The following is a 12,558-nucleotide window of genomic DNA, read 5'->3' as shown; positions in this document are numbered from 1 at the left end:
TTTACATTGTTGCCAACACAGAAGTATTTTTTGTGATGTTCAGTATTTTTATTGCCATTTTTTTTGGAAGGTAATAGAACCATTTTCCCATTTATTATTCACAAAATAATAAAAATTTTAGAACTTAGAATTTAATAATAAATATGTTACTATGAGGAGGAAGTCAAGGCAAGTTTTTCTTGTATTTTGAAGGCAGAAACTTAGATTTGTTTGGTTTCCATTGGAAAGTTATTTTAAAATGCTAGGATAACTGCCCATCAAAAATATGTGGTTATAATTGGTGTTGATCGGATCAAAAAGGAGCAGAAGGTCTAAAGTGTACAGAAAGTGCATAACTTTTGTTCTACATACCTCATAATCAAGGACAAAAAATAAATAAATAAAAAGAAAATTAAAAAGAAAAAAGCCCTGGCCAACCAAGTTTAATCGAATGAATCTTTAATTTGACTGAGATACTGAAAATCATAAAAAGAGGTATAGCAGAATGTCCCATTTTGGAAAGACGAGAGTCCCCAAGGGTTAAAGGCAAATTCAAATTAATAAATTGAATCCCATTAAAACTTAATTCTCAATCTCAGACTTCAAGGGGGTAAACTGCTCTGATTCTGTGATCAAAAGTAGTTGTACGCAAAACAATTTTCAGTTACATCTAAAACAAACTAAGAGTTTCTGCACATCTCATCTCAGATTATAGAAACTAAATTCTTACTTATTGAGTTCTGGTCCTGGGATCGAGTGATCTGTTATCTGGAGACCTGAGGGATTAAGAAGTAGAAGTAAAATTTTGTGTATTTGAGGAATGATTACCTAATAGGAATTGGAAACAGATGTTTAATTGAGGAGCTGCATTTGGGAAAATAGCATAAGAAACAGACCGTAACAGTGACATGCGGTCGGTCATTGGAGGCAAGTGAGGCAGAGTCTCACCTGTCATGATGGAAAAATATAATGACAAAATCATTTCTATTGCTATTTTCACCATGTGGTTTGTACTATAAAGTATTTATTTTTCAGTTTTATTAGTTTTCTTCAAAATCGCTGAATTTCTGCATTTCCCCATTCAAATGGTCAGAAATGAAGCTGGTGAGTCAGCAGCAAGTTGAGCCTCATCTGGCATTGCGCAACCTCTCACTAACTGCACTGGCTGCCATTCTATGAGAGCACGTTCCTCCTGTCGTACGCATTCAATAAAATGGCTAAAACCATTTAATATATGAACTGATTTTTCATAATTTTACTTATGTATATAATGGACACTGTTTTTTGTCAACTGTGTGTAAGGTGATTTGTGTGCTGAGGAACGATCAGAAATGGCAGAGAACAGATTTGAGGTGAGGCAGGCAGTTCTCTTGCCTCATGGCAGGGGGCGCTCATGATCCCAAATATTGTGGCTCCACAACTGCAGAGTAAGAGACAGTAACAGCGAGCTAGCCATGCAGTAAAGTCAAGTGCAGCCATATATTTATAGTTTTCTCCTCTTACCACAGCAAGCACATAATAATTGCAAATTAAACATTGAGTCTAAAACCATAGTGCTGCAACCGACTGAATGTTCTGCTCTTTGTGTGGGAAATATTTCAGTGTTTTTCTATGGCAATGAATCTATGTGCAGCCTGGTCAATGCACAGAGCAAGAAAGACGTGGTTTGAGTTGTACTTCAACGCATTTTCCCTTTTCTGCAGAGCACGGCACGAAATTAATAATACCTACATATCCAAGTTTCATTGAGTTGACGGAATGATTCTATCGCCGCTATGGATGAATTATAAAGGAATTGTCTTTTTGGCCTCCAGCGTTGTTCACATGTGCGAAATTTCCTTATGTAAACAATAACATGCAAATGGTCTAATTTGTATATCTGATTATTATCAAGTCAGTGGCTCTCCAGCTTTGCACATCACTGCATGTCACTGGCCTTCTATCCTTTGTATGTTTTTGAGATGAACTACTGGATGTTTCTCAATGCCATTTATACTTTGCAACGCTGCTGCTTCCCCTGATTGTTCCCCTTTTTAAGCCTCACTCAGTCACACTCACTTCAGCATATTATCAAATATATTGCAGAGGTAGTTTTCTGGTGCCTCCATCTGACCCTCATCACCTTGACCTTGGTACCTGGATTTGCCTCTTTGCCTTGCCCTTGATGGATTGTCGCTGGTTGTCTGCGACTTGTACTTGGACCTATGCCTGGCTGATGGGTTTCCCTATTCCGCCTACTCCTAGGGATGAATACTTCACTTTCTCCATTGCTTGCCCATCATACAGGGGTTGAATTTGTGCTTGTACTGTGCAATGTGGGGTACCCAGTCAGAACTTCATGGCCCATCAGCTCTTTTCCTTCCTTGATTCTCAATCATTTGCCTTTATCAGTGCAGTTCAGCTTATCGACAGAACAGGTTGGAATATTCACCACGTACTAAACATTTCATTTGGACTGTTACTTAGATCCCCAATCTTTACTCTCCCCTCACTGTGCTGCAGTTCATGATCCAGTTCCAATGAGCTTTTTAAAGTAAATTATTGAGTTAATTTTTTCTCCCCCGTGTTGTGACTGAATTTCCAGGTCCCACAAGTGAGTGTTGTAATAAACATCAGAGAATGCTGACCAAAGGAATTACTGGAACCATGACTGAACTGAATGTTATACAAGTTGAATCACTGAACTCCACCTGTTTTGCATGGAAGAATGTGAAAGAATTTCAGACTCTCTATGTGCTAAACTGATAGAGACAAACCCCAAGCGTCTTGCAGCTGAAATCGCAGCAAAAGGTGGCGCTACAAAGTATTAACCAAGTATTGCACACTCCACTTTGAAGATTTTTACTTGTTAAAAAAGTTTGAAATATCCAATAAATTTCATACCACCTCACGATTTTGTCCCACTTGTTGATTCTTCACAAAATAATAAAAATTTGAGATCTTAATGTTTGAAGCCTGAAGAGCGACAAAAGGTTGAAAAGTTTAAGGGGGCCGCATACTTTTGCAAGGCACTGTACGTCTGGACACTGCAATTTTACTTTTAAGTTTTATGAGGATTGAAGGTGAGCAGCCGTTTTCCCAATAGAAGTTCTCTATTAGTGGTTTAGACTTTGACTTAGCCACTAAGTCAAAGACACAGCACATTGTTGTGTCCAACTTTTTCTGTGTACGTCACCTGGATCTTTCAGTAGAGGGGTGAATACTTTCCATAGGCATTGTACTATCAACACTGAGTCTCCTGACATTGTTACTTATTGCAGTGTTTCCCAATCCTGTTCCCCAAGGCAAACTGCCCTGCATGTTCTAGATATCTACATGCTTTAATACTCTTGATTCAGTTGATTGTAGTTCAGCAATTGCCTGTTAATCTACCTTCAACTAAAATCAGCTGGGCTGAAGCCAGGAAAACTCTAAAACATGCAGAACAGTGTACCTTGAGGACCAGCGTTGGGAAACACCGACATATTGCTTGGCAGGAATCAAATTTACTTTTGGAAAAATTGTATCTATTTTTTGTGTAATTGATACAGGCATGGCAACAATAAATGGCAACCTTTCTTCTGGTGGCTTGTCTCATGGCTCAGGTAATACAATGGAGGCGCTGAGCCAAGCCTATTCAGGTATTCAGCAGTATGCAGCTGCTGCCCTACCCAACTTCTACAATCAGAGCCTGCTATCCCAGCAAAATGTGTCAGCTGCTGGCAGCCAAAAAGAAGGTGAGTTTTATCAACTAGGAATTGAAAAAGGAATCATAGCATTGTAGAATTGTTGGTGATGAGTGCAGATAGTCATTTAGCATAGAAATTGTATGTTGGTAAGTGAGTTAGAAATGTGAATGGCTGGGTTTAAAACATGCAGAAGATGTTGAGGTCGTCAGCGAGGTAGGACGTTATGGGAGTCATCACAACTATGTTGGAGCGGCAGAGTGTTCTGTAGGGAGTGATGCTGTTCATCTCTATGAAGTTACTAAAGGGTAATTCACTTAGAACTTGTCTAGTTTCTTGTTGCAGTGTTTGTGAAAACACTTTTGAATTACAGACATCTTAAAATTATCCGACAAAAATCTTAAAATTGTTGAAGACGTTGGCTGACTTGCTTCTCCTGGGGAGAACTGGGGACCACGGTCTAACAGGATTTCTGATGGGATGACCTCTTGAGAGTGTCTGCTTTGTCAAATTGAAGGCCTGAGAAGGAATGTATTCCCTGAGGAGCCTGAGATCTTTTAACATCTGTGGAAATCTTCTGGGGTGGCTTTATCACCCAGTTCTTTTTTTTAATGCTTTTTTCTTATTAATGTATTATTGATCAGCACTTTCAGCTGTGGCTCGTGTTAAAGCACTTTATAAATCAAGTTGGTGATGATGATGCACTGTAGTGTGCTGGGGTGGAAGCATATCTAAGGCAAAGCTTTCCAGCGTGGAGAAACAAATCAAGCAGGCTGTCTCAGTGGTCAAATCAAGGCTGGACTTTGTCAACAACAGCAGAGAGAGCATTGCAAAAACTCCTGGATATTATGGACAACACCAGCGACCTTCTTCACTCTGTCATCAGCAGCCAGGAAAGCAGGCTCAGTGGGAGACTGTTTCTTTTAAAGTCAAGGACTAACAGACTGAGGAACTCCTTTAAAATGTTCAACTTCTCAGTAGGAGGGTTAACAGGAATACAACAGAAACAGATGGTCTGTAAGATTGGTGGGCTTAATGGGGGTTAGGGGGATTATGTACATGTAAGGGTGCTGGATGGAAGATGGAGATGACAATTTCACTGTGGGGGGAAAACTCAAATCCATCTATCTACAATAGCAAGAAAAAGTAAATACAGAAGAAATGGGCACCAATATTTTTAACAGTATTGTGGATTGGCATTCCTGCTTATTCTGAGAAATGCTCTTTGTGTTCTGTAGGCCCAGAGGGAGCAAACCTTTTCATTTATCACCTGCCTCATGAGTTTGGAGACCAGGACCTGCTGCAGATGTTTTTACCTTTTGGAAATGTGATCTCAGCAAAGATTTTCATTGACAAACAGACCAACCTTAGCAAATGTTTTGGTGAGTCTATGTAAACTCCTGATTGCATAACAAGTTGCATGTTCTCCTGTGGAAGCGCCCATCTGGAAGAAGCCGTGCATGTGGTGTCATTTTGCAGTTACGTTTGAAATACAGTAATCCAAACTGGTGATCATCTCAAAAGCACTTTTACCTTTTCACTCTGTCTATTGACCATGGCCGGCCCTCATCAAAGCAAACTAAGCAGCTGCTAAGGGCCCCCGGGGCACTAAGGGGCTCCCTCAGTGGAGCTGCTTTTTTATTTTATTTTTTGCAATGGTTTCTATGTCATTATAGTAACAAAAACACATATTTTTATGATAAAGTTGTGATTAATTTTTATATATGCTGTATTGGTATATCAGCAGTATTGGTAACTGCTGATGTCAGAGTTTTTAGTCCATCTGACCTGTGTGTGGGGGATAAAGAAAGAGTGTGTTGATAATTACGGGAAAATAAAAGATCCTTCATGGAAAATGTTTAGCTCCCTCTTAGCACCTGCAGAAAGAAATTTCTGGAGCCGCCACTGTCCAGCAAAATGATTTTACATCAGGATACATGGTTACTGCATTAATATCAATGAGCTTCTCCTTGCTGTAATTGGCGATAAGTTACTTGCTGATGAGATAATTCATGTGGTTAAAACACACATTATTTTTAATAAACTTCTGTTAAAATTATTTGGAGGCTCAGAATCAACCCAGTATTTGTCCACATTCTCAAGTAAGAAAGACTCACCTGGTATAAATACATTTTTTAGCTCATGGAATTACACTTAAGAGAAATGAATTTAATCAAAATATGCCATGAGTATCTGTGTATGCATTCCATCTTAAATAGGGGTGCACCAATTGCAGTTATCTGACCGAATGCATATTATCGAACCATACGAAGCTTTACCTGCTGATTTTGATTTTGGCTGATACATTTTTTTTCTCTGAACTGTCACTAAATATAGCAAGAAAGTCACCAAGTTAGCAACAGTGAGGTAGCTATTGTTGTGCCAGCCAACATACTCGTGATCCATTTTGCTCTGTTTTGAAGCCGGAGGTCCTCTTCCTGACCTCCATCTGAATTTTGTGCATCATCCGGGTCACGTATCTACAATCCACCCAGCAATAAGGCCCCCCGTCTGGAATTGTTCCAAAAACCATTCCAAAAATGATAAATCAAGCTTTAATATTTTCTTGCTCAAGCTTTGTGTTTTAAAAGATGATCATGAAACTAGGGGCTAAAATAAAAAAAATTCTTATAGGAAGAAAAGTGTAGGTGATGCTTGGCTGGTGAAAAGCCAAGCATCACTATTATTTCACAAAATATTGTTTGGTAAAACTATTATTTTTAGGACAGTAAGTCTTTTGATGTGCTTTTTTGGTTGACCTTAAATCTTATTCTTGTTCTTCAGGCTTTGTGAGCTATGATAATCCAGTGTCATCACAAGCAGCCATCCAGTCAATGAACGGTTTCCAGATCGGTATGAAAAGACTGAAGGTTCAACTAAAGCGTTCAAAGAATGATAGTAAGCCTTACTAGCATTAAGGCCTATGGAACAAATTGTGTTCTAGTAAGTACATGAATGAAGAATTATTTATTTGGCATTTACTGTACTGTCGCTTTCATTATAAAAGTACAAAATCATACTACATAGCTCTTAAAGCGTGCTGTGCTGTAAAAATACATTATTTTTTATACAACAGACATTATCCAAGTTTGTATTCTAAATATTTGGTCATGTTCTGTATTGTCTTGCTGTATGAGCTTTCAGTTAAATATATAATGTGATTCACAATGATTCTTTTCCTGTTTTATCTGTTGTCATCAGTAATCTAAGTTTCTCAATGGCAAACTATTCATAAAAAAATACTTTTTCTCTTTGTATAGCAGTTAAATTATTCACATTAGGTATTATTAAATGAGTTAAAAATATTTGGTTTATAATAAAAAATTGCAGGGTGCTACTTTGTGGACTTTATATTTCTAGTAAATCTGCATTTGACAGTTTGTGAGTATTATACTTTTTTGACCAACCAACCAACTCACCCACTTAGGTTTGCAAGGTAGACTGGTAAGGGTGAGGGAGGAAACACAAGAAAACTGAAAGTATTTGTAATACTAAAGAAACACTAAAGAAAAGATGGTAAACTAGAAAATAAAGACGAGGGAAGCTATAACAAACGTAAGCAGAAATAAGGCTGATCTAACAATAATAAGATCTAAAGGTAAGAACATATAGCTAGAGTATCTAGAAGGCTTAAGCAAAGAAATAACCTAACTAGAATCACTAAAAAAAGTTGGACATAGAGTCAGACACAAAGACTAACTAAACCTAAGGTGAAAGAAATGACAAAATTAGAAACACTATGGCACACTGATGCCTTGCAGCAAGAAGGTCCTGGGTTCAATTCCCGGCCCGGGGTCTTTTTGCACGGAGTTCTCCCTGTGCGTGTGTGGGTTCTCTCCAGGTACTCCGGCTTCCTCCCACAGTCCAAAAATATGACTGTTAGGTTCATTGGTCTTTACAAATTCTCCCTGGGTGTGAGTGAGTGTGTGTGTGCATGGTTGTTTGTCCTGTTTATTTCTATGTTGCCATGCGACAGACTGGCAACCTGTCCAGGTGACCCGCCTCTCGCCCGGAACACAGCTGGAGAGGAACCAGCAACTCCACTAGGGACAATCAGACCATCTCTCCCTGTTCCTCACACCTCGGTATTCACCACTCATCCAACATGAGAAACCCACTGAGAGGACAGTAAAGGTGTGGCCAGAGGGCTCAGGCGCTGTGCTCCAGACCAGTTCAGGAATACAGATTGGAATACTTTCCACCACACAGACTTGGATCAGTACGCCTCATCTGTACTGGACCACATCTCCACCACCATAGACTGTCACCATCCACAAACGCGTCCATTAACCCTAACCCTACCCCAACCAGAAACCCTGGATGTTCGTCTCCTGCTGAAGGCCCGTAACATCGCCTTCAGGTCAGGGGATGCACAGACCTACAGCGCAGCCAGGGCTGAGCTGAAGAGGGGAATCAAGAAGGCCAAACACTACTACAAAAGGAAGGTGGAGGATCACTTTTCCAACTCCAACCCCCCGACGCATGTGGCTGGCAGGAGTGCTGATGGACATTTTCAACCTGTCCCTGGCCCGCGCCATGGTACCGACCTGCTTCAAGTCTACCTCCATCGTCCCAATTCCTAAGAATTTCAACCCGACCAAACTCAATGACTATCGTCCGGTAGCCCTCATTTCCATCATCACCAAGTGCTTGGAGTGGCTGGTCCTAGCACACCTTAGATCCTGTCTCCCCCCCACACTGGATCCCCACCAATTTGCATACAGGCAGAATAGGAGCACAGAGGATGCAGTCTCCATAGCGCTCCACTCTGTCCTTTCTCTCCTGGACAACAAGAACACTTACGCCAGAATGCTGTTCTTAGACTTTAGTTCAGCACTGTCATTCCATCACAACTCATTGCCAAACTCACAGACCTCGGCATCAGTTCATTCATGTGCAACTGGTTGCTAGACTTCCTAACCAGTCGACCCCAACACATCCGGCTGGACAACCACTTCTCATCCACCATCATCATAAACACTGGAGTGCCACAAGGCTGTGTGATGAGTCCCTTCCTCTACTCTCTCTTCACCCACGATTGCAGACCTGTCCATGGCTCTAACGCCATCATCAAGTTTGCAGATGACATCACGGTGATCGGCCTCATCAGAGACAACGATGAGGCCGCCTACAGGGAGGAGGTGGACCGTCTGGCTGAGTCGTGCGACAAGAACTACCTGCAGCTGAACACCGAGAAGACCAAGGAGCTCATCGTGGACTTCAGGAGGAACGCTGACCTGCACCCACCCATCCACATCAAGGGAATAGCGGTGGCGTGTGAACAGCTTTAAGTTCCTGGGAGTCCACATCTCCGAGGACCTGACCTGGACAACCAAATGCTCCAAACTCATCAAGAAGGGGCACCAGCGCCTCTTCTTCATGAGGACCTTGAGGAAGAACCACCTGTCCTCAGAGATCCTCACTAACTTTTACCGCTGCACCATAGAGAGCATCCTCACCAACTGCATCACAGTTTGGTACGGGAACTGCTCTGTCTCCGACCGGAAGGCTCTGCAGAGGGTGGTGAAAACTGCCCAGCACATCGCCGGGGCACCGCTCCCTGCCATCAACGACATCTACAGGAAGCGGCGTCTGAAAAGGACCGGAAAAATCACCAAGGACTTGACTCACCCTGCACACACACTCTTCTCTCCTGCCCTCTGGGAGGCGTTACCGAAGCCTATAGACCAGAACCACCAGGCACCAGAACAGCTTCTTCCCCACAGCTGTCACGCTCCTGAACTGCTTCTGACACAAACTATAAGGACTGTACCCCCCGTCCCCGGACTGTTCCCCTCACATACATGATCTGTATACAATCGTTATATAATCTGTAGATCTAATTTGCCATTATTTATCCTGTATTATAAAACAACTAATACATATATATATATTCCTGTATATTCTGTATAACCTGTGTAATTTGTATAATATGTACATAGCTCTCATATTTATATTTATATTTGTACAAAACCTTTTATTTATAGCACATCAATATTACTCTCTGTTTATATCTTGTACACCTGTTTATAAATATTTATATCCTGTATACAACGTCTGGATAGATGCAAACTACATTTTGTTGCTTTGTACATGTGACAGTGCAATGACAATAAAGTTGAATTCTATTCTATTCTATAATTGATGGATGGATGGAAACACTATGGGGGGAGCTAGAAGGACTTAAGAAATAACTGTAGGTGTAAATCCCAGGCGTGGGATTTACACGTCGGGAAGCTGAGATTTACACCCGTATTACGTCCAGGAGGTGTCATACTCCACTTCTTGTCTGCTTCTTAATAAATATCTGGGTTTTCTGCTCACTCCTGTGTCGTGGCTTAATTTCTGGGCATCTCTAGTGAATTATTACAGGTTTGTGTGCAATGAATGGAAACGACATACAAGTTTCACCTTTTGAATGGAATTACTGATTTAAATAAACATTTTCATAATAATAACAATTTTTGACCAGCACCTGTACTTTTTGAGGAAGCTAAAATCCTTCAGTTCTTGCAGCAAGATGTTCCAGATCTTCTATAAGTCTAAGTCACCTCTTTGGGATTAATAAAGTATTTTTGCATTGAATTTGAATCGAACAAGAATTTAACACAGGCAACAAAAATAGAGTTAAGTTCTTTAAATAAAAAATAATTATATATATAGGAAATATATATATATAGACTTATATATATATATATATAAGTATATGTCTTATATATATGCTTTCTGTTCAACGAATTGGTTAATTGAAAAAGATATATTTTTCTACAGTACAAAAATCTGTGATTTTGATAGCAAAAAATCAAAACACTATATGGAGACGTGTCGAAATGAACAAAGACACAGACAACAAAATATCCAAGACAGTACTGGTCTGCTCTATTTTTAGTGAATAGTGATAACGACAGGTCAGAAACAAACTAACAAGAAACAGATTGATTGGCTCATAAATGCACGCGCTGGCAGACACGCGGTCCGTGTCTGGGTGTGTGTGTGGTGTGTGTGTGTGTGTGGGTGTGTGTGCGGTGTGTGTGTGTGTGGTGTGGGTGTGTCTTTCTTCCAGATGAGCCGGCGGCGCGGCGCCGCGCTGCGCGTGCCTTCTCCTGTCTGTTTACTTGTAATCCTTGGAATGCCACTCTGGCAGAAGGAGCGCTCTTCCCCAACCACGTCATACCTCTCTCTGCCTTTCACACAAATCTCACACAACCTCTCTGGACCAGTCGCATCTTAAACACAACTGGTAAGTGTGCTATTTATTATTGTTTCGCACGTTTTCCTGCCATATTTTTACTATCTTCTAATACCATATTTGATTTGGCCGCAGGTGTGCGAATTAACTATAAAGTGGATGTGGACTGTGTTTGTCGCCTGTGCATGGAAATTAGGGATTTTTTTGTCAGACTGTTGAGCTTCCTATCTTCTGCCTCTTCTAGTCTAAAATAGAATCTGCAGTTCACGAAAACAAAACAAACAAAAAAACAAAAAAACAAAAAAAAAAAAACATCGGATCTGCTACATCTAAATGGATTTTTCAGCTGACCTGCTGTTATTGGCCTTGAGAGCAAAGGAGTGTTCCATGACCGGCATATTGCGGTCCTGTCTCTGTAAATTTGAAAAATTCCAGTCAGAAATAAAAATTACACACTCTCATTTTTTCTCATGACGTGAAGAATTAAAGGATCCCTTTATCTTGCTTAAATAGACTGGCAGAGTAACATAGTTATTATATACAAAAAATATTGAACTCAGTCATTCATAATTGATCATGTTTTGATTGTCAGTTTATTTTGTTAACATCCAAAACTTGTTTTAAATATACTTAACATTGCTCCCAATATGTGAGCAATGTGCTCACAATTGTCTTAAAGTTGTTGGTGCACACTTAAGCTCCTATCTGGGTTCTGTAAGCTACATTCAACTGAGACTTGGTAAGTCTCTTATCAACAGTTCAATGAGATAGGAATTTCTTGAACAGTTCCAGGGTCTCATTTATAAAAGATTGAGTATGATTCATATTGAAAGTGTGAATACATCCAAATGGCAAAAATTATACACCAAAAAAATGTTTTGATTAATAAATCCTTGCATACAAATATTAGCAAGCAATCTTTCTTTATAGATAACAGCAGACCCAAAAAGTTTGTGCTCCACAGTTGTCCTTTGGGTGTTCATATTATTAAAGTGCAGCTCCTCTGCAGTCTGGGAGAGTGGAAACTAGGTTAGGAGCCAGCGCATGTGGTGGTGACAAATGTCCCCTTGCTGGTTGTAACACGATGGTGTGTCTGTACCTTTCGTCCAAATAATAAAAAATCCACAAGTTAGTTTTTCATGGACTCATGGTCTCTCCACAATGTAGAAAAATCTGACATATTGGCTGGCCAGGTTAACAATGTCATCCAGGATGTCGAGTACAATTGCGCTTGCTGATTTCCGTGATATCCCAGTCCTATGAATACCTTTACAGAATTAAGTTGTTCCTCAAAGTGGCTTCAGAGAGTTAATCAGGGTTTCCCACAGGGTGCTCCCCCGCCAGGCTAAGTGTTGCATGTTTTTGTTTTTATTTTAAAAATTATACATATTTTTTAAAATAAAAAAAGGCCGGACTGCAAGCGTCTTCTCTTCGGATAGCATTTTATTGTCGGAGCAGAATTATTTCCGAAAGAAAAATGGGTTTATAGTGTTCCTGCATTGTACAGGGAGCGTGCACCAATCACACCTCTGGCACCTCTGCGCGTTGACTACATCATGCGCACTGTCATGGTTTGATCTCTGAAGTTTACCTCGGTGCGGATCTCTCATATAGACTGACCTATGTGGACATTTATACAAACCTGCTGTGAGGATCCATGTTTCTTTATACTAAGCTTGTTAAATTTTGGCACACTTAAAGCCAGACTAATTATCAGTATAACTG

The 12,558-nt window shown here is 40.3% G+C and overlaps 2 protein-coding genes across 6 annotated transcripts in view; both read left to right on the top strand.

The window, feature by feature from the left end:
• The window catches only part of celf1 (cugbp, Elav-like family member 1), a 34,706-nt gene extending 27,891 nt beyond the window's left edge, over positions 1-6,815 (top strand). For all 4 annotated transcript variants that reach the window (XM_055022466.1, XM_055022467.1, XM_055022465.1 and 1 more), the window contains 3 exons: positions 3,510-3,695; positions 4,883-5,026; positions 6,429-6,815. In XM_055022466.1, coding sequence (XP_054878441.1) covers positions 3,510-3,695; positions 4,883-5,026; positions 6,429-6,556 — 458 coding nt within the window. In that variant the 3' untranslated portion in view covers positions 6,557-6,815. The remainder of the gene's footprint in view (positions 1-3,509; positions 3,696-4,882; positions 5,027-6,428) is intronic.
• Positions 6,816-10,784: 3,969 nt separating this feature from the next.
• Positions 10,785-12,558, top strand: part of cemip (cell migration inducing hyaluronidase 1) — a 124,344-nt gene continuing 122,570 nt past the window's right edge. For both annotated transcript variants that reach the window (XM_055022442.1, XM_055022443.1), the window contains exon 1: positions 10,785-10,884. The gene's annotated coding sequence lies outside the window, so the exon portion shown is untranslated. The remainder of the gene's footprint in view (positions 10,885-12,558) is intronic.

The sequence above is a fragment of the Poeciliopsis prolifica genome, unplaced genomic scaffold (genome assembly GCF_027474105.1).
Source record: "Poeciliopsis prolifica strain line A6 unplaced genomic scaffold, Auburn_PproV2 SCAFFOLD086, whole genome shotgun sequence".
NCBI lineage: Eukaryota > Metazoa > Chordata > Actinopteri > Cyprinodontiformes > Poeciliidae > Poeciliopsis > Poeciliopsis prolifica.
Note: the sequence above shows the minus strand (reverse complement) of the source record. Positions and strands in the feature narration are given on the sequence as shown.